We start from the raw sequence: 25,339 nt of genomic DNA, 5'->3' as shown, positions 1-25,339 counted from the left end.
AAATTTTTACGTTATAGAAGGCATACGTTATAGAAGGCATACGTTATAGAACGCATACGTTGTAGAAGGCATACATTATAGAAGGCATACGTATTAGAAGGCATACGTTGTAGAAGGCATACGTTAGAGAAGGCATACGTTATAGAAGGCATACGTTATAGAAGGCATACGTTATAGAACGCATACGTTGTAGAAGGCATACATTATAGAAGGCATACGTATTAGAAGGCATACGTTGTAGAAGGCATACGTTAGAGAAGGCATACGTTATAGAAGGCATACGTTGTAGAAGGCATAAGTTAGAGAAGGCATACGTTATAGAAGGCATACGTTATAGAAGGCATACGTTATAGAAGGCATACGTTAGAGAAGGCATACGTTATAGAAGGCATACGTTATAAGAGCGTCTATCGTATGAGATAACAACCTTAACACCAAACCAGATGCGAAACAAGCATCCCCGGACAGATTGACTGCGAGATTGAGGTAACAAAATCCAGCTTCAGAGCTGTAGCTACTTGCCTGGATCGAGTGAGCTCGTTGTCATGGCATCCAAATTAGAAATTACCTCCTCTCTGTTTACACGCCTCCGACTGTACGACTTTGTGAACAAATTGCACACTGCCTCTGCAGGAGTAGGTAATCCTGTATCCTAAAGTAATAGGAAAAGCTTTCAGTATTACATCAGAACACTAAAGATGTTTCATAAGTCATCTACTAATTTTAGTTACTAAACTGGTTGATAATGAAATGCTTGCTATCATAGTGAATTGTATGCAAGCCCCTGGATGACCAGCATGTTAACCGGCCATGTGATTTACAATGCATTAAGTTTCCTTAGCTTTTAGAGTAATCTATTAATTGATCATTTTGTGTTAGCACGACAGATTTTGTTTGCTCCCTTCTGACTAGCAACCACACTCAGCTAACTAGAATACCAACCTGCCCATCTGCAGTTTTTTGATTCTTGTGTCTAGAAACAGTGTATTTAGTTAGCCATATTGGTTCTTTCTTTCGAAGTTTCTTCCTGCTGCTATGCTGGGGACCATCATCTGACGAAATGCTCTATTGAACAAATTAATAGATATCTAAATTATATTCAGTTAGACAACTGGTTTTAGTAGAGTACTTTACTATGCAGTAGCACATGCCAGTCATACCTCGACATACGAGTGCCCAACAAACATCAAGATACGCCTTGAGATACAAGCCTTGGAGATTTGTGCATGCGAGCCGGTTCTCGCTGGCCATGAAATGACAAAGTATGCGAGAAGCGGGTTTTCTTATCAAATCAGTTTGAAAAAAGGTGGCTAAAAGTTACAGTGAAAGCGAGGTAAAAAGCACAAAGCCAAAAGTATAATAAAAAACTACGTCAAAGACAAAATTAAAGTTAAGTACAAGATTAAAACTTAGCTTTAAGTGTGTGTGTGTTTGGTAAGCTAAATACATTTGAGTTAAATTAAAATTTTATGTTATGTAGTGTCACGTACGCGTTGCTGTCAAGTCTCTCTTACACCGCTGTTAGCCACTATGTATGCCTCAAAGATAAAAACTCTATACAGTACTCTACATAACAATGTTACATTTTATTGCAGACTATAACCACTAAATATGTATTTATTACTTTGTGAGCGTAGGTAGTGAATTACAACAATTAATAACACATAACATATCCTGTTTTTCAGCGTATGAGAAAGAATTAATATATATTTAGTTATTTTATATGGGAAATATTGCATTGAGATATGAAAACATTGACATACAAGCTCAGTCCAAGATTGCATTAAGCTCATATGTCGAGGTATGATTGTACTTTACTATGCAGCAGCACATATGTCCGATTTATTCCAACAAATGTCATACATTTCACCAGCGCCATCAGTTTGCAAACAATGGCGAAACTCTGATCAATTGTTTAGATAGCAATGAAAAGAACTACATGGTCCATGAAGTCTTGCCTGTTGTTTACCTGATATGCCATATTCACACCAACTAGACTTATTAACATTACATAATGATGCAAAAACAATACTAACGGCGAAATGATTACTAGTTGGAATAAAATTAATGATAACCTTTTCCTCTGAAGTTTCCATCTTTGAAGCCTTACGCCTAGAAGCCACTTCTTCAAAGGCATGAGGTTCTGAAGATTTTCGTTTAGAATTAATCCGCGGTGATCGTCGTGCTTTAGTCATAGGAGAAACTGCTTCCGTATTATCTTCCGCTATTTTTTCAAATGTTGCAGCAGCTTTAGCTGAGATGCTAGCCGATTCACTAGTTGACAATGCTTGAGATGAGCTAAATTTTGGAGAAGAATTGCCCATCAACTCAAGGAAGCTAGGATGATCTAACATAGTAGCTACAATAGGGATATCTTTGCCTGTTGAATGAGATGCTTTAGCGCCTCTACATCTTCTTTTAGGCTTGGTAGAAGGTGTTTGCTCTCCTACATCATTTACTGTTGATGTTGCTAACTGTTCACTATCTAGTTTACGTACAGCAACTTGAGCATTGGTGAGCTTCTTTTTTACTTCATGGCGACTACCTTTATCAACGCCACCTCTACTGTTAGACGTGGTAGACGATATGCACTCCTTTAAAGAATCTACATTATGCTTGTCAGCAAGCTTGGATTTTGAACCTTGAGGTGTAAGTGTCACCTGTTCACTTTTTGTATCGTTTAAATCCTTGCAGTATTCAGTTATGACGGAGTGAAATGAACTATCAGACTTTCTAGCTTTGCAACCTTGGTTGGACTGTTTAGTGTCAAGTTTATTCTTTTTGGAGCGTGTCAATGGGCTAGAAATAACAGATTCAGCCATTGCCTCATCAGCTGGCGGTGTTTTAAAACCACTTTTTTTCTTATCAGTTGTAATTTCCTTTGAAATGTTTGGAGATGTCATGGCAAATTGGTTGCACTGCGAAGTATCAAGTGTCAGCGAGTCAGCTGAACTATTTTTAAAAGATTGTTCTGAAACTTCGATCTGATCTTTTTCATATTCTGCAGATGGGGCCTTGCCTCCCATGCCATTTGGCACTGACAATCTATCCAACTCATTAAGGGTTTCAACTATCAAACTTTGTTCTTGAAATGTTTCACTTTGGTCATTTATCTGCTGTTCATGTTTTGCATTGTTATCTGGAAGTAAAAGACGTAATGGGTTAGGTGGTTGTAGCGCTGAAGCTGGATCTTTCAGGAACTGAAGAAGTGACTGAACGTGCTCAGTCGAATTTGACTGGCTTGGGGGTAAGGTTGCATCAATAACTAGCCGCTCATCGCTAAACTTTTGGTGTTTACGTTTTGAACGTTTTGTACTAGCAATTGGTAGACCAGCGCAAGAATTATTTGTGGAAATTGCTTTTAATGGAGAAGGAACCATTTTACCCAACTTGACAGACATTTTTGACTTGGTATTTTGCTCCTTAGTAGCTGCAGTACACACATCCGTAGATTGCAAATTTTTGGTTTTGGAGTTCAGTGTAGTAATTCTTGGACTCCTTCTAGGGCTAGCATCTGACTTCATCAAGCTCTTTGCTACAATGTTGGAAGCATTACAATTCTGTTGAATGGTGTCTGAGACTAGATCGCTTTGATCAAATGGATTTCCTACCCCATTTGAAGCTAATTGGTTCGTTTTCATCAAACCCCTATCCGGAGTCGTGCTTTCATCCTTCAACAAATGGCTGAGATCAGCATTTATGTCACAAGCTTTATTTCTGCTGATATCACGAAATAAGCCCATAATCTTACTAGAATCAGCCTTGGGTGCTAAGGCTTCTCTAGAAATATTCTTCTGATTTTGTTGAGAAATTTTCTTGTACTGCTCACTGGCAGGTGCTGATAGTATGGGCTCAACTGTTTTGGATTCAACTGATTTCTTGACCGAGGTCTTTACCGGTTTATTTTTAGATGCTTTTCGGTGTTGCTTTGTTCTCAGTTTTGGGATGTTTTCATTTTGAACCCTCTCTGATCTTGACCTTTTTACTTGCGTTGACTTTGAAGATCCAGATTTGAATTTTGTATCGCGATCAACATGTTCACATTCATCTTCACTCTCAGATTCTATAACTCTATTGCGAAAACGTTTTCTAATGAAAGACTTCTTTGAATTGCTTAAACTATTACCTGGAGTACCTGAACATTCTTCGGATCCGGAGGCTACCTCAAAAGCGGGTAGGCCAAGAAGTTCTTTGCAGTAGCTTTTTGTCAAATCCACATCGGGCAACATCGCCATTTTTGATTTTCGTGAGATTACACCCGCAATTTCATCTTCGTCACTAGCAGTTAAATCATTGGAGGCCTTAAGATCATCATAACCCTTTTCATGTGGAATTTGAGCAGAACTCTTTGCAGGCGTAGAACCGAATGCTAATCCACTAACATCAGAGGATTTCAGAAACTCTACCTCAGAAGAACTCGTTGACACACTACTTTCGCTGGAGCTGGAAGAACTCTCTGATACATTTCGCGACCTGGCTGCTTTTCTTTTTAGTGTCGATGTGAATAAAACCGGTTTGCTAGAAGGTGGTGGTGATTGCATGCAAACTTCCTGATTTGACACATCGGCGGCATCGGTGCAGATCTTTTGTGATTCTGTCAATGTTGCATTTATTACATCATCAGTAGTGAAGTGCTTTTTTTGCAGCTGAGACTCACATCGTGAGTCATCCATTGTACCGTAAATTATCTCAGATGACTCCTGTACAGTTCCAGCTGTGCAAATAAGCGCAAATTAATCTAAATAACAGAAAACCAATATGACTAGTTCTATTAACAGTACAACACAAACATTACTTATATGGATGGCAAGAAATGCACTGAGGGAAAATCAAGATTTGATCGTGTTCTAAAAAACAGCTGACCCACATCTTTCACTTCTCTTTAGAAGAGAAATGCAACATATTTTTTGTGCCATGATCAATGATGTTGTGATGTGGAGTTAGTATCAAAGTAAAACAAACACTAGTAACATTTCCCATATACTTCTCCATGAGTTGGGAATGAGCATCTGTTAACCCACCAGTCTGACTCGGCAGGTCTGGGAAGCTGCTCCAACCAGACATTCCAGGCAAGTCAGCATCTAAAACGAAGTGTTTTGTCGAAAGTTGAAAAATGAAACAACAATATGCAGTCATGCTTCGACATATGAAGTTAATCCATTGCCTGTTAAAGGAGAGCTCAAGCTATAACTTTACACTAGATTTCTTTTAATTCATTCTACAGCTTAGCAATCAACACTTGAGGTAATTGAATGCGGCAGTAAAACAAATGCATTGTATAATAGTCGGCAAACAATTAAAATGGTGTGTAAGAAACCAAATTAATAAAACTGTCATAGAAAAAAGAAGAATTGATTGTCACTTTGCCTTGACAAGGAAATGGGGGTGTTGCCTTGATAATACAGGAAACTGATGGTATATAGGTAGAGGTGGTAATAGAGATATGAACCCAGTCTTACTTAAAGTAGTGAACTTTCACGTTCTTCTTCATGACAATTACTAGATAGCATCAATGATTTTTTAAAGAATTTATTCAAAATGTTTAGGATTAAGTAGATACAACCTACATGAAGGCGTCTAACAATCATGACATATCTTAAAATACATTTCAATTGAAGCAAAAATACAAGTAGTACAGCCCACCGCCCAAAGCCTAGCAATAATGATATTCATGTAAATAACAAATACAATTCTGATTAGCAACTTGTAAGTTTAATAATTAGTTGGCTGAGTTTTCAAGTTGACAAATTGGAGTTGTCTTCTACAAAGGAAGACAGTTGCTGTTAATAGTATGAATGCTATTCATTGTTTCATGTTTATCAAAAAAAACAATGTGGCTAAATATTGTCCAATTCACACTAATTTACTGAACTTCAGGTTCTAAAAGTAGGACAGCGAACTAAACATTTTACAATAACAACTATGGGACAGACAACTTCGGTATAATTTGGAGTTATGTCATCATAAGAATGACAATCACATATCATAAGGTTCATAGTGAGCACTAATGACCCTATTGCTCAGTTTAACTAATGCTTCAGTCTCTTAACACAACATGACCAAGGTCACAACATCGCTGACATCAATAATTATGAATTTTTTTGTCAAGTTATACACTTGGACCGATATAGTCATTTTAGACATAAGGTAAATACCCTAGAAATCAGTAGAAATAAGTGCTGACAAGTTCATATACATAAAATAAATTGATGTCAAGTTCAAGAATAAGTAAACGAAACCAAATAAAATTTCTTCAAAGCAAACAACAGAAAATAAGCCAGCTTTGAGCAAAATATAATTAGAACAAACAGCTTACAAACATGCCCCAGAACAAAGTCTACCTGCGATGCGGTCCAGTTCCTCCTCTACTTGTCGGATCTGCGTTTCGCTTGGTCGCGCCTTTGGGTCATCCAACTCATCTGCGAGAGCACGAAATGACGGAGACAGTTCCAATAAAGGAGAGTTGAATGAGGATGGGCCCATCACATCAGCAGCTAAATTAACAATTTTAATTTTATAAAATACCGAAACATGAAAAGTCATCAGGTAACAAATGACCAAAGCGCATATTAGCTAGCTTGTTATGTACTATTGTAACAGCAACTTCAACTCTCAAAGAGTTGTTCATGGGACTAGACTCCCCAGTCCCCACATTACCTGTTTTGACAGCAGGTATGCAGTCATCTTGAAGAGGTATGTCTATGCTTCCCAAACTCTGACTGTCCTCTCTGGTCACGCCTATTCAATATTACAATCAGTAATCAGTGCAAATACAGTTTCTCCCACGCCTAGCTGAAGAGAGCAGACGTCTCCTGGTTGAGACAACTGTTACATAATCATAAATACCTTTTTGTGTACATGGTAAGAAGGCTGTCGCATCAGAAGCACCTACAACATAAACAACCCTTACAACTATGAACAAATTCTAATTTTACCCTTTCAACAAGCTAATCTAGGATCATGTGAGCAGATGTCCATATCATGCTGCACACCGTTATAAAGCTGAGATTATCATCTTCCAACAAGCACGAACAGTCTTTATTATCTGTACGAGGTCGAAGACATAGACTATTGGTATTAACAGCCTTTTGGTATCTAATGCAAAATAGTATATGTATAGTAAAATGTATATACATGTACAGTGCACCCTCGAGATACGATGTTAATTCGTTCCAGGGTTGGCATCGTATGGTGAAAAATTCGTATATCGGGGTATAGAGACCATTGTAATTATACAATGCAAACACCACCTGGTGAAATTCGTCAATTTTTTTTTATAAAAATGTGTACATATTGACAATTAGCAACAAAATAGTATGTTAACTTTAGTAATTATAGTTACCTACAGTAACTGTATTGTATTTAGTGTATTTTAATGGTTATGATCTGCAATAAAACGCAAAATTATGTGTGTACCAAATGTAGTACGTACGGTAAGGAGATCTTTTCTTCAAAAGGTACGCATAACATAATCTTTGAATTCACTTCAAGTTTAGCTTGCTATGCCTACACTTAAAACTAAATTTTAGTATGTATTTTGAACTATTTTACTGAATTTCAACTTTTTATCACAAAATTTTATCCTTCAGCAGTTCCTATCTTCACTTTCACTATAAACTTTAGCCTATCTGGTTGAAACCTTTTTCAACCTAATTAAGTAAGGCCGAGCGATGCAGTTATAGAAAGCGGCCTCTCGCACACTTGACCATTTAATGGCTACCGAAAAGAAAAATAAAATTATGTTTTCTATACTGGACGTACATACCTTTGGAGTAACGTGGCTTTAGCTGGTACATGTAGCGGGTAAAGCAGAGAGGAGGCAAAAACGTATCAATGCTAATTATGGTGCTGTACACTTTAAAATAAATTTAAAACGTAATGAATTGGAATTTTTTAGCAGGCTAAAAGAAGTCCATTCCTGTCCAATTTTTCTACGAAAAAATTGATGGTGCAATGCAGAAAATTGCTAGCTAGCGCTTGTAAAAGGATCCAGAGAATGTGGTACAGTAGTTTGTTTTGTATGAAATGTGCACAAGAATCAATGTAACCATACATACAAAGTTTGTACGTATTTATACCCTATGGAGGACAGGGCTTTAGCAAGTTTCAAAAAGTAATGTGGATGCGTCAACTAACTTGAGTAGCTAGTTATATGAGTTACATACATACGATGAATTATATTCACGTAGAAGATAACAAGCCCACATGCAAAGACATGGTTAAACAAGAAAATATAACATAAAATCAAAAGGAAACAAAATGAACAAAATATGAAAAACATGCCACACAAGAGATAAATAATATATATTACACATGCATTGTTTTAATGTACCAGTCCATATCACTAAATTAAACACTTGAAATATTTGCGAATGTGGGATTTTCTGTATCTTCCACATCCTCGCCTTTACTAAATGGTTGCTCCTTTTGAATGCTGATCTTGTGCATGACCTAGCCTCATTCAGATCTTCAGTCGGAAGCTCTTTCTTGTGCTTGCTTAATGGAGTTCTTGTTTGAATAATAATTGCAAATGCTGATTGGTAGCGATCATATTCCTTGACAATGTTAATAATATGGGTCCCTTCTTCTTATTTACAACATCCAACTTTGTTGACATAGAAATCATTTTTCCTTCGTTTTGTAACGTTTGTATCGGTCTCAGATTCCATAGATAACAAATTAAATGTAGATAGTTGTAGTTAAATACGTATGCTGACTTAAAAGTTTATAGTAAAAGCTATAATAACGCTACAAATGAATATTTGCTCTCGCTTGTGTATTTTACACGAAATTTTCCACGCGGACATGAGAGAAGTCGATCATCGTGTCTCTTCTAAACGTTCTAAGAATGTTTTCGGCAAACTATATTTCGGTGACTTTTTTATTTCGACGTGTGTTATGAGCACACCGACGGCCAAATTTTAACTCGGGCGAAACTTTTCTCAAATTCGTATGGTGAAATAAAATTCGTATAGCGAGGTAAAGATATCACAATGTTTGACTTCGTAAGGTGAAAAAATCGTATATCAGGGTAATCGTATCTCGAGGGTGCACTGTATATATATATATAATTATTATAAATAATATATATATAATTATTAACTATATAACATACATATAACAATTATAATAATTATATTACATATAATAATTATATATAAATAATATATAATGTAAATACTATATATATTATATATAATAATTATATATATGTAGTGATTATATTATGTATTATTTATATATAATGATTATATACATGTATATTATAATATGTATAACAAGACAATATAGTATATATGAAAAAATAAAATTTGTGATAAATCACAACATGTTATCTAGTGTATATATTTTTTTCAAAGTATGTGTGTCTGTGGATCTGTTATTCCGGCTATAGCACACGCTGATTATTTTACCATTGACTGAAAGTTTAGGACATGCTGAAAACTTTGTATAGTGACCTGATCACAAGTCGTGGTTCGATTGTATTCCTTTTAAAAATATGAGTACAAATACACCAGCTGTGTCCTAAACAGTGCCGATATAGACATGATAACTTAAAATTAATTTTTTACTAAGACATAATTGGATACTCGGCAAATCCTAATATTTGATAAGAATACATATAAATTGTCATAGGCTTGAACCACACAGAATTGAATCTTTTGAACCAATGAATATGTTTATACCAAATTAATCAGTGTAGAATTTTACAACAGCTGATGCCATTAAAAAGGCTAAACATGTGTTGCAGAATGAGCTTGGACACTTTTTAGGCCTATTTCCACTACTAACATAAGTAACAAGTAGTGTTCTGAGTCGAACGAGTTATCAATATTATTATAACTTACATCATTATTATTACCGCTAAAATAGAATAATCACTCAGTAGAACTATTGTTCAATAGACAATCATCCGAAGTGCATTGATGTACAATTAGTGAAACCTCCATAGCTGTAATCCATCTGACCCGGCTGGTCATGGTGAAAAAGAAACCACGATGAAAGATAAGTTTCTGCAAAGGGAAACTAAACTCAGAGTGGTCTGTAAATGAATTTTTTATTGACTCAATGCGGGCAGATAATCGTTTCACTTTGTTTAAGTACAAACTCGATAGGCATCACTACTCACTAATCAGAAATGTTTTGTATGACGGGCACTACAGCCACACGACATGGCTCTAGGCCATACGCAAACCATGTGCTATACGCAAACCATGTACCGAGTGGCGATACACGACTCATGGTCGGCAATGAATAAAGAGTTGACCTCTGATGGCTCTTAGGTACATCCTTTGTTAACAAGTAGGCTTAATACTGGCTATCATGGAGCACAACCGGAGAAACAAACCATTTGCACAAACTAGAGTACAGCCAACAACCTAAAACCGTCTGACAGCTCAAACATGAAAACCTGTTTTACCTGTATTGACAGTAGCAACAGACATAATGGTCTCATCGTTCATGGAGTCTGGGCATGGCTTTAGCAGGTCAACCACAACGGACATCAGCGACTCCGACTCGCTGTTGGCAGCTCTGGAATCGGTTACTAGTGGCTGTTTTTCCTGTTTCAAGTCTACGAAAAACAATGAGACAATAATAGCCAGACTCTCAAAGACCTCTTGTCAAATCGACTTGCGAAATCTTGTTTGCTAGCGCATGCAAGAGACAAAATGATGACAATGCCTATCACACCATACATTATGATGATCAGAACTCACTGTTCCAATCAAATATCAGAACCTAGACTATATATATATAGATATATAGTCTAGGTTATATATATACCATGACATTGCAATACAGAGCTACATGTATAATATATATGCAAGCACATAGGCAACTGCTTCACCAAAGAAAATCTGGCAAACCACTGAGGAACAAGGCCAAAATGCAAGTGTGTGTATGCGAGAGACCACAACTCAGAGGCAGACCAGAACATAAAAAGGCACCAACAGAGCTAGCGCTGTATAAAATAATATAAGTACTCAACCACGGAGAAACAAAAAATTGTTGCTTCTTAGCAGCAAAACGTATCTTTGATTAATAAAAAGGCAAAGTTTTGGTCTTAAATAAAGGTAGAATAAAGATGTAAAAAATGACCACTAAACGCATTTTATTTTTACTATTTTACGAATTGTTTCACATGGTATGAAACAAAAAAGATGTTAAACTTTAGTTCATCGCCTCAATCGCCAAGAACGTGCGTTCACTAAAAACTGGCTCCTCAAGGAGCCATTCCTTATAAAGACTGTTGTATAGAAACTACACAACGATATTACTTTATGATTAGCTTCTATTCATTCGCCACCGGTATAGCAGAGATAACATAGAAACAACAAAAATTGAACGGGTACAATATTTGCTTCGGCATGAAGGAAGCTCATTGCATCAGGGATTAATTACAGATGATTAAACTAAATTCTGAAAGGTTCTAAACCACAATTCTATTTTCAACAAGAAGTATGTTGCTGATAGACTATACAATATCATATTATTTTCTCATATCAATAAACTTTATCAGAAATTACATTCTCTTTGCGCAATGACTACGAGTGAGAAGGTCGAATTGCATTAGACTTTTTTAGTATATGTGTAGTGTTTGGTTAATGCAGTATGTATTAATACTGGCAGAAATAGCAGTTAAAGGATTAATAAAATAAAAATACAACGAGTGAGCCAAACACAAAGCTAAAGAAACTACGAACTAGACAAGACTGCCTCTTGATAGGCAGATACACCAAAATACAAGGTCTATTTTATATACATCTGAAGTGATTGATACCTTTAGAAAGAGCAGGTGGTTTTATCAGGTCCAGATTTACATCTAACACAGAGTCAGAGCTTAGCGTACTAGCATTGGACTTGCTTCGAGGGTAGCTGAACCTATTGCAACAATAAATATATCCAGGCTAGAGGATGGCATAATCAAAACAATATGAATATATTATGGTCCTGTAGCAGCCCACAAAATTATGGAGACAATCCTACAAGAAAGTTCTGAAGAAACACATTAACAAAAACCTTAGCACATTCGATTCAATTGTGCTAGATTGAAAGTGTTTAACATGAAAAATATACAATAGAGTTCTAAATGATCACTTGTAATGCTTGAAAATTATATATATTTATATTATTTTATTTATATATACATATTATATTTATTTATATATTTATACATATTTAGTTTATTATATACAAACCATTTAATAGTGCGTACGAACACACCCTAGTAGTAGTTAGTGAGCTCAAATGAGTTACATATAATGATAATAAACCTTCCAAGACGCTTCACTGATGGCTGTTTTCCAGTGCCACTACTGTGAAACAAACTTGTGACTTTTTGAGGCGAGGGAGAGTTGGCACTAGACTGCAAACTGCCATTCTTGAGGAAAGAGAAATTAGGCAAAGGAGGTGCCTGGGTTTTATCTCTATTGAGACTTGCTCTGACGTCATGATCTACCGACTCATGATCATCTGGGAAATCTTGGCTCCATTTAACTGACTCTGGCCCCTCTGCAACCATTTCTCATCCAATGAGAGCAAATCAGTTGTACGCAAGCATGAGATCATTTAACAAACTAAGAATCTTGAAAAAATGATCTTGCACCACAGAGCTGATACTAAACTAATTACACACATAATTGTTATCAAGTATGAAATATACGTTGCTCAAATGAGCCAACTACCAATGACACCACCTGTTAACAACAACTATATGCTCACAGAAAAGCAAAAAACGCATACTTTTTGAACTTTTGTTCCTTGCAGATGAGCGTGAGCCAGATCTTTGCGTTTTCAGGCTAGACTCCCTTTGAGAGGTGAGCCAATCAGTGTTGGCGCCAGACGCAATGGGATCCCCATCTGAGAAAGCATTGGTCAAACCTGTATCATAGTGGAACCTTTTAGACAACGACAGTCTCAACACAAGCCATCATGCATTGACATGGGTGACACAACCATTCTTCGTAGCACTTGGGTAACTACAGAAAGGGTTAAAAGCATGGAGTTATAAGCAGAAGCTAACTAAACAGTTCATTGCACATTATTGCAATGAAGAGCATCTAATGATTTGCCATCCGACTAATTATACAGTACCTTTGCAGGTTAAAGGAGGTGTAACAAAGCAGAGGCTACGCATTATGTGAAACTCCTTGATGGACTGGCAACTTCATTCTAGTCTGGTTTAATTTTCTTGTAAAACAAGTTAAAATGTTTCATCATGATCATGAGCAATAAAGTAGGTCAAGGACAAACAGTTTTATTGACATAGTCATATACACGATTGACTATTTGATGGGAGGCCTAAAGCGTCATAAAGCTATGAGCAATGCGATATTACCTAATAACTTTATATTATCAGAAGACTTTGTAAAACTCTTTCAATAGAGTTTTATAGTCGCTACAACAACAAACCTACTATAAAAATAGTTATGGTTATATCGTTGAATCACCTAAATTTTCAGGAACACATTGCTAGGGAATTTAAGTCAATTGTGTGCGGTCGTTAACAGCACGAGCAATATAAAATTGCTATTTGAAAATCGAGGAAAATTAATAATGCCCAAATTTTAAATCAAAATGGTTCAAATATTACAAAAAGGCACAAGCTAAATCTCACATTTTTTGTTGCTTTAAAACATGAAAACAGAATTATTTCAATTTTTATGAAATATTGTAAAGGCGGCAAAAAATGTGTAGGCTAATTGGCAACGGTTTAACACACAACTGCGACCCAAGTAGATCAAGGGAGGCTTGAGATTAATATCTGAAAACATTATAAATGCACAGTTCAAACTCAATTTAAGATCATCTTTATAAATTATGATTTTTGAGAAATATTGCGATGAAAACATTTTTAATATAAGACATCCAGAATTTCGCAAAAAATAGTTTTGCATGTTACAAAAAAGATGGTAGAAATTTAAAATACAGAAAATTATGATTATTTATACTATATCTAGTGTGAATCAAAGCAAGTTCTGCTGCATTTTTCATCATTCTACCACTTAACTTACACATTGCCAAGTCTACACATGTGCGCTGTTCAAGGAGGCGTGCTCCGGAGGATTTTACAAATTATACCGTCAAACACCGACATACCAAAGTTGATCTAGTTTAATATTTGCTTATGTCAAGCCTATCATATGATTGAGCAAATACTGTTAGACTACATCGTATTTTGCTCGATTCACTCTAGAGCCCAAAAACAACAATCAGCTCATTGCTTATAGCACTAAAACTATGTATAAAAACTAAATTGAAAGGCTAAACTATATATACAGACTAAATTAATAAAGTTGAAAAGATTCTTATGTTCTCATTACTCTGCGGTCTTCGCCTTAGAAGCGTGTACAACATTGCATCTCAACAGCTAGGGTGTTGTTCAAATTGCAGTTTGAACATACTAAAGTTTGCAATCAGCCACATCATTGTTCAAAAGAAGAAAAACAGCTGATAACACTTGCTAAGAGTTTAGTAACCATACCTTCTGTACTTTATTATAAAAAGTTAACATTTAATACTGGCACTTGACCATTAATGACCACTTTTGTAAATTTGAGGATAAGTGAGTTACCACTATGTCTTGCATCTTCCTCTGTTCCCAATGCGCTGGTGTGATTGGAAGCTTCGCAGAAGGATTCTATATCAAAGTCGGAAAACTGGCTTATTTTTTCTGAGAACAGATCTGGACTGCATCTGCTAAGAGACTTGGGTGTGGCATTCCTACCATCTTCAATGCCTGAACCTGACCAATCATCCATCAATTGCTCTCTATGTAACAAATATTAACATGCTTCAATGTTTCAACTTGAAAAACTTTGAATGTGACGAGCTGGCGTCTGGTTGAAATCTATCTTTTATTCTAACCTTGAACGAATATATGGATGAACGGACAAGCATCACTCTTATTTTCATAATAACAACAGAGAAATAATTCCGTACCTAAGATAATGCAACATATATACCTAAAACCTGAAATGGTGCTGAACTTGTAAAGCGATAACTACAACACATGTAACACAGAGCAACTGACATATAGTAGACATACTACTGTTCTAAGTTTTATTCTTCAAGTTATCCCAGGATATAGAGTTCTCGTACGGTAATGTTTCAGGAATGGCTGAGCCATTTTGGTATATACATCAAATTACTCACTTTTGCATTTTTACTTTCTATATGCGCTACATCAAAATTATATTATATCAGTTGAATACATTTGTACTGCACGTCTGCTGGAAGAATATCTAATTTTTTTTGTATTTGTGTCATTATTTAATATAAATATTGGCACAATTCATTCTATGTAATTTTGATAAACAATAAAAACAATTTTACGTTCAAAAGCTAAGTGTTTGGCTACTTACTCGAGAAATGCCTAGCGTTTTTACCTATATGGATAGTAAACCATCGAATCTGTGACTAGGGAGAAACAATCTGGAAGAGCACACAAACTAAAATGTTTATAATAAAAACATTCCAGAACTAGATTACTGTAAAGTTAGATGTGATGAAAGTGCTTCACACTATCAAATTCACCTAATACGCCTTTTACTTTCACTCTGCCATATTTCTACGAGTATTTTGTTATTAACATAAGTTTCCAAGGAATTTCAGTAATAGCAATAATGCTCTAGACAACCAGCAGCACGTATTTTATGTATGCTTATTTTGCTCTAATAACAATACGCATCGACATATTTAACAATACTAGCAAATAGAAAAATACATTACAGCAGTATGGACCTGATGTGGCAAAGAGAGTAAATCTATTTTATAAGCCTGTCGATGCGTTTGTCAGTTGTGCAAATGAAGTTGGAACAATGTTTTATATAACAATAAGCTAATTATTAGTCATAAAATATTACATGTAGCTATTTTAGGTGAACATTCAGGAGGAAAGTATGGAGAAAATACTAAAATTCTAGTACTCTTTTAGCATGTTATGAAACTTTCACAATTCCGCGCGTGTGTAGCTAAACCTCTTCGCAACATTTCTCAAACAAACAAATGAGCATCGATGAGAGGTCAATAAAAAGCTAAACGCAGCAAGTTCGTCAACTTTCCCCAGATCAATCTAGCCTAAGAGTTACAAATGTTATTTAAACATCACCAGTCGAAATTCAAATGAACATACTGTGTTTTCGCAAAGGCTAGTCAATCTTTCCGCAGATGTGCGCTTGTCAGTTTGAATGATGGCGGCGTTGACAACAGCAATATCCGAAGAATGGATTAGACAAAGAGTTGGATTAGACCATGAAAACCTTGGTTCGACATACGATTTTAATATTGCTTCATTGTCAAAATTTATGATTTTAATGGATTTTTGTTGTTTAAAATTTATCCACTCTAGTTAGATTTCCAGAATACATCTGTAGAATGTGTCCATCGTTCATAAATGTTTAGATGTTAAATGGTTTTATTTATTAAATCGCTTTAACAAATGCTGACTGGCGTCAGAACATAATTATAGTCTATACATAAATATTTGTTATTATTCATGCCAGTAATAGCAAATGTTTAATTTGATATGTAAACATATATGCATGTATATTTGTTTATATATCAAATTATATATTTGCTATTACTTGCATGAACAAATATATATTTGTTTATACATCAAATTATACATCAAATATGTATAATTTGATTTACAAACATCATGTTATACATATTGGGTGTTATCATTTTCTTGCTAGTTTTGGAAGGTTCAAGACACAATGTATGTGGTTGCCATATTGTCAAATCTTAGCAGAAACCTACTGGTTTGATGGTATTTCAATGACACAGAGTTCACCACGGGCTGTGTTGTAGACACACATTGGTTGTTTTCTGTTCATTTATTGACTAGCTGTTGCAATATTTTTAGACTTTTTTGTGTAAGTAAATAGTTTTTTGTTGTTGTTGTAGAAGATGTCAAGTCGCTAGCATTACCTGGGACATATCATGAGAAGATCACTACACTTGGAACATCGCTGCACAATTTCACTCGACTTAAAAATTTAGACTTGTCACGAAATAGTTTAGAAAGTGTCAAGGTTTGTGAAATTAAGCTAATAAGATCTATTGTTGGTTCAATTTTGAAATTGTCATTTAACATTAAGTCATAAGTTATAACGATAATAGAAGTATTTTCTGTGAACCACCAAATATTTCGTTTGCTAAATAAGTTTACCAATTATTTGGTGTTTAGAAACTGCTATTTGAGTTGGTGGTTTTTTCTTTATATCTTGTTTTGATGAAAATATTGTTTAACTATGGAGCACTGAGTGGTACTTGCATTCAACAAAATGATGATATGAATGAGGCAGTATCTAGGTACAATTTCCTTTTTTTACTGTGAGGAAAGGACACCAAAATGATAGCCAGTTCGGTTTGAAGTACGATTGTTTATAATTTGTAACAACTTAAAAATCTTTCTTTATCAGTTTCCACCAAGGTCCCAAACATCCGGTATATCTCCAATTCTCAGCACATTATTTTCTTTTTTTCGCTACTATATTTTACAGTTAAAAACTTTGGAGCAGTAGCTACTGGTCATGAATAAGCCTCTGCTAATAAAAGCTCAATTGCAACAAAAAGCCCTTAAAATCACTGTTTAAATTTGTTGGCTCAGGAAGCTCATATCTTTAGATATGGCGGTTTAACGTGATTATTACATTATGTGACTGTAGGTGTTGATTTTTTTTACCACAAGCTCTCATCGATATTTACTACAGGGCCTTGAGAACTGCACACTCCTTGAGAATGTAAACTTGTACTATAATAATCTAACAACCCTGGAAGATTTATCGCCACTCCGACGCTGTACAAAGATTACAAATCTCGACCTCAGACTCAACCCAGTTGCCAGAACTGAAGCCGATTACAGACTCTTTGTGGTTAATATCCTTCCTAATCTCAAGATATTGGGTATGATTTGCAATTAACTAAATTTGAATGATTAAACTTGGGCATAGTATTTTTGGAGTAAGTAGTAAAATCATATCATATAAATTTGTAACGTAAGACAAGAATATTGAACCTTAAAAGGCATTTATTTCTGTTTTAATCTAGTTTGGCCTCTATTTAAAATTATGATTTTTCGATAGAATGTTATTTAGTTAGAAAATTGTCAGTGCACAGCTGTATTTTCAAGTACATAGCATGTTGATAAGTGTTTTCCAAATTCTGCTGAGTTTCAGTGAACTTTATGCCATTTTTTAATGATGCATTAAGCCTTTAAATAAGCTAAACTACTGCAATTTATTGATTTCTGCTTGCAATCAGGAACTTTCTTTTTAATAGCCAATGGTTGGTTGCCTAACGGCTTCATTAGAAATATAAATAGTTTTAAATTGAAGAGATTAGTATTCGATTCATGGAAACGGAATGTAAAGTTAGTTACAACTCAGATAGTTATATAATAACAGCGGAGAAAATCTATTAAAACTTATATAGGCCCACATGCAATTATAACGCTTTTGTTAAATCGTTGAATGAGTGTGCATCCATTGTGGTCTTATAATTGTCTACAATATAGTGCAACTGTTGGACATTTCCCACTGTATGTATCACTCTGACTCAGCCGCACTGACTCAAGGATTCCGTGCTTTACTATAATCTTAACTCATGTTGCAAATATTTTATAGATGATAGACCTGTGAGAGAAAGTGAAAGGGATTCTGCTGCTGCCCATTTTGCTCCAACTAAGATATTTGGTCAGAAAGCATTTGGTACTGATCCACTCTTTGAAGTGAAGCCGTTGTCTTCGAGCAAAAACAGAATTATTCCTTCTGGTAATTATGTTCGACTGGTTCACATTTCGCTGTGGCTAAACTGAAAATTGTGTCATCTAGATACATAATACATACTGTAAAAAGATTCATTACAACTACCGAGTCTTTTGACTGATGTTTGATCATTTTCTTAAATGTGGGGCTTTTCATCAGTTGATCGTTGCAATGACTTCATCAATTAGCCTCTAATTATCTGTAAGTGTCAGTTCAGACAAGCAGTGCAGTATTCTTTACTGCATATATACATAGACAAGATTCAAGGCTAGGTATTTAGAACTGCATAAAGATTAAAGCCTGGTTCACACTATAGGTCCACGTTTTCATTTTGGCGTTTATCGTCGATTATGTGAACTGTAAACCAATGGCATCGACGAAGCAACGCGGTCACTTCAGGAAAGTTTGCAGTTGTCAAAGTTTCCCGATATTTCGCCGAGCATTGACGACAGCCTTTCAACTGTGAACTATTTCAGTGATGGTAATTCGCAGTTGCCGATAGCGTGATTTATTTATTTCCGCTTATGAACGTTGCTGTGGGACTAGTATTTGATTTTAGTTATGCGAAAACGAAAAGGTGTCTTTGTGAAATGTGAAAAAGAAAAATGAAAACACTACATGACTAATGCAAACGCGGATGGGTATGTGATAGTGTGAACATCGTTATCATCGACAATCACCAAAGCATTGTGGCATTAACACTGAGATACGGCGATACAGTGTGAACCAGCCTTTAAGCTAAATCTGCTATATTGCAGGTATCATGGGTGCCACTACCATGGATGCTGATGATCGGGCAGTTCTTGATTTGCTGTCAAAGTGTGATGAACCGACTACAAACACTGGTTCATCTAATGCCCAAACTGCTGTAGAGGACTACAACCTCCAAGGTCAGCTTTTTTCTTTCAACCATTACAATTGAATGCTTGTTTGTCAGAAACCTTTGATATTAATCAGCATTTTGATTCCGATATTCACACTATATTTGTTACAGCTTGTACAAAGACCAGTTCTCTACTAAGCAGATAGTCATACTAATTCACCATTGTTTACACAGTAATTATTTTTTATTGAACGTCACTTATGCATAATACAATTATTCCTGTTGTATGATATCACATAAACTTGGTTTTCAGAACTGAAAGCAATGGGAACTGCTGAGTTAGAAAGTGAGAAGGGTAAAAATCAAGATCCAATGATGAATCCTGATGATCTTGCTAGCAAAACTAGCTACTATCAATCCAAATATCCTAATATACCAGCCCACAGGTAATATATGCTTGTGATATTTTATGTACTCTGCCGAGTCATTGTTTCATTTACCTACTACATCTAGAGATGCTTGCACAATGCTGCAACTTAATACCTGTCAGATAGATATCTATTATAAACTGCTAAATTACACCTCTTTAATTTTCAAATCCAGTTTTAATCCAGCAACAAAATGAGCATAGTTGAAGTTAAAACCAAACCAGACTAATAAGGTTTGTTCTGTAGATGGTAATACTAAAACTTGATAGAATTATCTTTGAATTTGACCACCAGCTCGTACCACTGCGCTTGTGACGTCTATACGAAAATATTGTATAGGCGTATCGAGTGGTCTAGAAACACATTGTAATTATCTAATGCAACCAGTTCTTGGTAAAAATCATCAATATTAAAAAATCGTGCCAAAATACTATGTTAACCTGAGTAACTATAGTTACCTAAAATAACTTTAGTGCATTTTGTGGTTATGATCTGCAAGAAAATGTACCATTACAATGTACTACGTGCAGAGTTTTTACCGTAAAATAAATGTTGAATCTAACTTAAATGAATTTAGCTTACTAAAACATACTTGAAGGATGTTTTAATATGCATTTTTTAGTAAACTTTTAACTAAAATTTTATCACCTAGCAATTTCCGAATCCGTTTTTACCATAACGGATGACTCTGAACTGAGATACAATCACCAAATTTTAATTTCAAAAGAAATGTTTGTTGATATCATTTGGTGGCAAACAAATTGACCCTAGTATGGCAAGGACGAAAAATCATCGTGTTTCATAGAGTTAATAGAGTTTCAATTAATACTTCATTTAGCATGTGCAAACGAGAAAAGGGTATACAATGTATGATAAGAGCAATTGAATAGTGAAAAAATCGTAGCTTGGTGGCTAAATGCAGTTTGAAACTTGCGGTTGAAATCTGCGTGAGTTCAAATTCAGAAGGATGTGAGCTTTTAATTCTAAGATTTTAATAGCTATAGCTGAATACACCGAAGTACAGAAGAACAGACACACCAACTTTAAGATTTATATATATGAAAGATATACAACATTTACCATTCTAACTTGAACTTCATGTCATGAAAAGAAAAGTTTTGTGACGCACAAATAAATTTAGAGACAAAATGAAACAACTGTGAAGGCGTTTAAATGTAAAATAATACGCAAGAAATGGCTAGATGAAGTACGTTTTACTACAATGATTGCAATGAAAAATGATTTTTTTACTGATAAAATTAATATGAACTGAGAGGAAAAAATAAAAATCTTGGATATGTTGAAATAATAATAACAATGATTACATAGAAGTGTGTGTATAAAAAGGTTACTGTTGCAGTGGAAGCTATCCACAAATGTTTTAATGCAACTGTGCTGATACAAACGTAGAAAGGAGATATCAAAATTAAATACATCACTGAAGCAGTGAAGCACATGAGGGTACTTTGTCTGACTGAACAGAGAGAATGTAGAAGCAATTCCTATTCAAGATAATGCAACATACAACTGTCTTTGTCTGACTGAACAGAGAGAATGTAGAGGCAACTCCTATTCAAGATGCAACATACAACTGTCTTTGTTAAATGTTTTTAGTGATAGACCTTAGGAATAGTTGCTAGTAGAACTGGAAATCGAAGGCGTGTAAATTGAAGCGACACATTTAACAATGAAAAATTGAACAAAGTAATAAATATAAGGCTTTTAAAAAACTTTCAATAGAACAACAAACAAAAGGTAGTATTAATTAATAAGAAAAAGTACATACTTAGCCTGTAACTTGCAATCACTCTCAGAACTAAAAGTGGTAATAAAACTCCGAAGAGCCGAACTGATTCAATGCGGGAAAATAATGCCGAACCAAAAGGTTTTAGATAAGGGTAGATAAGATATATAACAAAGATAAAGACGAATAAGCGTAGTGGGTAAAATGTCTGGAGGTTCAGAGTTCAAATCCAATGCGAAGCGGTTTTTTCGTTACTAGATTCACATTGTTATAACTGGACACACCAATGACAGACAAACAACAAACATTGAGATAGGTATAGAAGATGTAGATGTATTTTGGAGCATTGTCATTAGCTAAGAAATTTTGACAAGGTATCCTTGGGCACTTTGGTAGACATTTGCTGTTGAAAATACTATTCTTAATCGATTTTGAATGTTAAAGCCAAATTGAGCCTTTGTTTCTTCATTTTTTTCTAACTATGGCGGTAGTGCATGCTTGGCAGTAGACTAGGAAGGCGATGAATGATTTCTTGAATAGAACCTTCGGGCTCTCACACATAACCCGCACTCTAATCTCTTATCGCTTGTTACTGTGCCCACAAATTTATCCACACTTCATTAGTCATAAATTAACATGCCTACCCGCCTTCAATGTATAGTTTTCATATATTAAAAAAAGAATTTACCTATAAAAAGAATTTACCTATAAAAAGAATTTACCTTATAAAAAGAATTACCTTTCAAGTGTGACTAAGATATATATATATAGATATATATGTAATTATATGTATTATATATTTATAGATATAATAATTATGTTTTCTAAAATGAAGAGCTAATAACACTTGAACATACATTTTTCATCACTTTTGGCTTCAGCTTTTATATTATAACTAAATGATAATGCATAAAGGTAATGGGTATGGTTTGAGATACGGTTTTATTTTTTCAGTTATTTTGACTGAAGTAGCAATATGCAGCATGCTTTCAGGCTTTGTCGTACAAAATGCATACATATTCTGTAGGCTCTCTGAGATCACTGGCAATGACATTGCCAAGCAAGAGGTCGATGCATACACAACATACAAAGGACAGGGTCACTTTACTCCGAATCCTGAGCTTGCTGCTGGAGATACCGGCTGTAACTCTTCTTCACCAAGGTATTTCAAGTCTTGCTTATGTAATCACAAATTCCGTATAGATCTATGAAGTTTTTGATCTTGGCAAATTTGATAATTCAAACATTTATTCAAGGACAAAGCTTGAAGAATAATTGAGTCATAAAACTTTCAATACTTTTCAAATTGAGGGACTATCTTTTTCAGAGAAGAGCCTGCTAATAACAGCACGCAAGAGATATCTTCTAATGCACACCTGAACACTCTCCTTGACCTTGTTGACAAATACTGGAATGGCTCCAAGTCTCTCCATGATAACAAGAAGTTTATGAGTACTACATTGAGCTTTTATAATGTTTAAATTATATAGACCTTAATTTTCTTATGAAATATCGAAAGCAATGTCTGATAGCCCTATTATTCAGATTGGTAATTGTTCTTTGCTCGTTACTGCTATCTCATTCTCTCCATTGTTTACCTACAAATAGCTTTTAATGGTTTTTCAACATCTCACTCCACTCATGATGTAACTGTTGCTGGTACTGTTAATTATTAAAAAAGTGCTCTTGATTGAGGTTCCATGGTTTGGCGTTACCTTTTTGTGAATTCACTCAGGTGAATTTTTGTAGAGATGGCCACAGAACTACAGGCCAAAATGTCTTCAGATGGTACGATAGCTTTGCAAGCTCAGATAAAGCAGCTTACATTAGAGAATGAAGAACTCCTTAAGACTGCTCATGCCCATGAAGCGCTAAAGAGAGTCAAGACACGAGTAGAGCAGGCCGAAGCAGAGTTGGTAAGTATAAGTTTCCTGTAATAGAAAATTAACCAAAGGTACCTTTCGTAACAACAAAAACTTTTGTAGCCCGGTTTTTTGTGATAGTTGTGTTCTCATGTTTTTATAGTGAACATAAGTCTTAATATGATAACTATAATGCAGGTGTTTAGTAATTTATTTTAAATCGACTTTATTATCAGTTGCTACAATCATACCAGTGTTGGATACTCTTTAGTTTGTGTTGCAGTGACTCGATGTGAACTTCTTGGGCAAACCAGTCTTCATATCATTATTAGGTGTTGGTGCACAATTGAGGGATGAATAGCCTGTATGCACATGCTCTTTGATTTTTAGGTAAAACTGCGAACAAAGATTTCAGAACTTCAAGAAGAGAACACAAGACTCCGAGTTGCACAAAATTCACAGTCAGGACAAACCGGCACAAGTGTGTATAATTAATGGTAGCAGATGACTTGTGAGAGTGTTACATTACGCCTAACATGTTTTGGTATAAATCCGCTTTATTTGTAGCAAAATTTTGCTATTAGTGGTAAACAAAACCTAAGCAACAGTTGCTAGGTTTACTGTCTTGGCTAACGCTGCTTTTATAATCTAGCTGAAAATTACTTTGTTTTGTCCGGTAAGTAATAATCCCATGTGCAGATGGTCACAGTATATTTAGTTCCAGGATAAATCTGGTTTGGAATAAACTGCCATACATGCAGCAAAGAGGGAATGAATCTTGATAATGAAATAAAATAATAGAGTGCGCATAAAATCTGGAGCTTTGGAACATCTAATCAGAGCAACTATTTATTCCTAGGATCTTTTACCAACTCTCGTGAATTAGATGAACTCAAGCATGAGAATTATCAACTGCAATTCAAGCTCAAGCAGTTCAGTCAGATGTCTGAGTTGGCAACCATGTTACAAGAAAGTCATAAGTAAGTAACAGACTGCAAACTGTGGAGCCTTTGAGTTTTTTGTTTTTCTGGCTACTTAGTTTTGTCAGTTTGATCCATTAATTTCTTTCTATAACTCAATTTTGTCACCAACTTCTCAGTATTAAAGCTGTACATATTTTACCTGACTAACCAAGTTTTCTTAAAATTTCAGGTCTTTGGTGGAAACTAATGATCATTTGCTTCGTGAAATAGAGGAGATGAGAGCTGCAGGTTACCGACATGTTATGAATGGTCCTTAAAGCTCCCTGGATTTCTACTTGCATCACTTGCCACTTAGTATTTGTGTGAGGCTAGCATTGTATCAGAATACCGTCCCTTGAAGCAAAATTATTCACTCATTTGCCAGATATCTTTGCCACCTGTGGCTTATATTGATTATTTCTACTTTATATTAGCTAATGTGTGTTTTTATCAGTGTTTCTACATAGCAGGCAGCATCGTGTTTTGATAACAATATTATTTAAACAGGCTGCACAAGCAATTTATGAACCAGAATCATCTGTCTTTTTGATTTGGAATAAAAGGGAAGTGTAACTATTTACCCTACCACTAGTGTTTGTCATTCAAGTTTAACCGCTTATTGTGCAACCGGTATTGGTCTTTATTGTGTGACCCTTTACCTTGCTAACCACATTTGTCTTGGAAATGTATCTACCCTACTAGTCATAACCATTTACCATGTAACATGGCAATTTACCCTCCCTTTTATTA

At 35.2% G+C, this 25,339-nt stretch overlaps 3 protein-coding genes across 5 annotated transcripts in view; 1 reads left to right on the top strand and 2 right to left on the bottom strand.

Moving 5' to 3' along the window:
• LOC137387428 (serine-rich adhesin for platelets-like) overlaps positions 1 to 3,394 on the bottom strand; it is a 37,758-nt gene extending 34,364 nt beyond the window's left edge. For both annotated transcript variants that reach the window (XR_010977907.1, XM_068073852.1), the window contains exons 1-3: positions 2,076 to 3,394; positions 943 to 1,065; positions 523 to 652 (exon numbers count right to left, since the gene is read on the bottom strand). Coding sequence is in view for 1 of the 2 variants with exons in the window: in XM_068073852.1 (XP_067929953.1) it covers positions 523 to 652; positions 943 to 1,065; positions 2,076 to 3,380 (1,558 nt within the window). In the remaining variant the exon portion in view is untranslated. The remainder of the gene's footprint in view (positions 1 to 522; positions 653 to 942; positions 1,066 to 2,075) is intronic.
• A 158-nt stretch (positions 3,395 to 3,552) lies between these two features.
• LOC137388008 (uro-adherence factor A-like) lies at positions 3,553 to 14,762 on the bottom strand. Its single transcript, XM_068074528.1, has 10 exons — positions 14,576 to 14,762; positions 12,745 to 12,882; positions 12,331 to 12,513; positions 10,421 to 10,573; positions 6,847 to 6,888; positions 6,658 to 6,738; positions 6,342 to 6,494; positions 5,022 to 5,081; positions 3,647 to 4,714; positions 3,553 to 3,560 (listed from the first exon to the last, which is right to left on the bottom strand). Exons 1-10 carry the CDS (start codon positions 14,760 to 14,762, stop codon positions 3,553 to 3,555), a joined length of 2,073 nt encoding a protein of 690 aa, XP_067930629.1.
• A 1,418-nt stretch (positions 14,763 to 16,180) lies between these two features.
• On the top strand, positions 16,181 to 25,213 carry LOC137387683 (centrosomal protein of 72 kDa-like). 2 transcript variants are annotated; one of them, XM_068074169.1, is made up of 12 exons: positions 16,181 to 16,266; positions 16,909 to 17,036; positions 17,718 to 17,910; positions 18,630 to 18,776; positions 19,529 to 19,660; positions 19,907 to 20,039; positions 22,793 to 22,927; positions 23,093 to 23,217; positions 23,515 to 23,681; positions 24,018 to 24,108; positions 24,487 to 24,607; positions 24,780 to 25,213. In XM_068074169.1, exons 1-12 carry the CDS (start codon positions 16,191 to 16,193, stop codon positions 24,865 to 24,867), a joined length of 1,536 nt encoding a protein of 511 aa, XP_067930270.1. In that variant the 5' UTR covers positions 16,181 to 16,190; the 3' UTR covers positions 24,868 to 25,213. The 2 variants fall into 2 exon arrangements, with proteins under 2 accessions (XP_067930270.1, XP_067930271.1); XM_068074170.1 differs by having other exon boundaries at positions 22,793 to 22,936; positions 24,018 to 24,112; positions 24,470 to 24,607.
• Positions 25,214 to 25,339: the final 126 nt, after the last annotated feature.

This window comes from Watersipora subatra, chromosome 2 (assembly GCF_963576615.1).
Source record: "Watersipora subatra chromosome 2, tzWatSuba1.1, whole genome shotgun sequence".
NCBI lineage: Eukaryota > Metazoa > Bryozoa > Gymnolaemata > Cheilostomatida > Watersiporidae > Watersipora > Watersipora subatra.
Note: the sequence above shows the minus strand (reverse complement) of the source record. Positions and strands in the feature narration are given on the sequence as shown.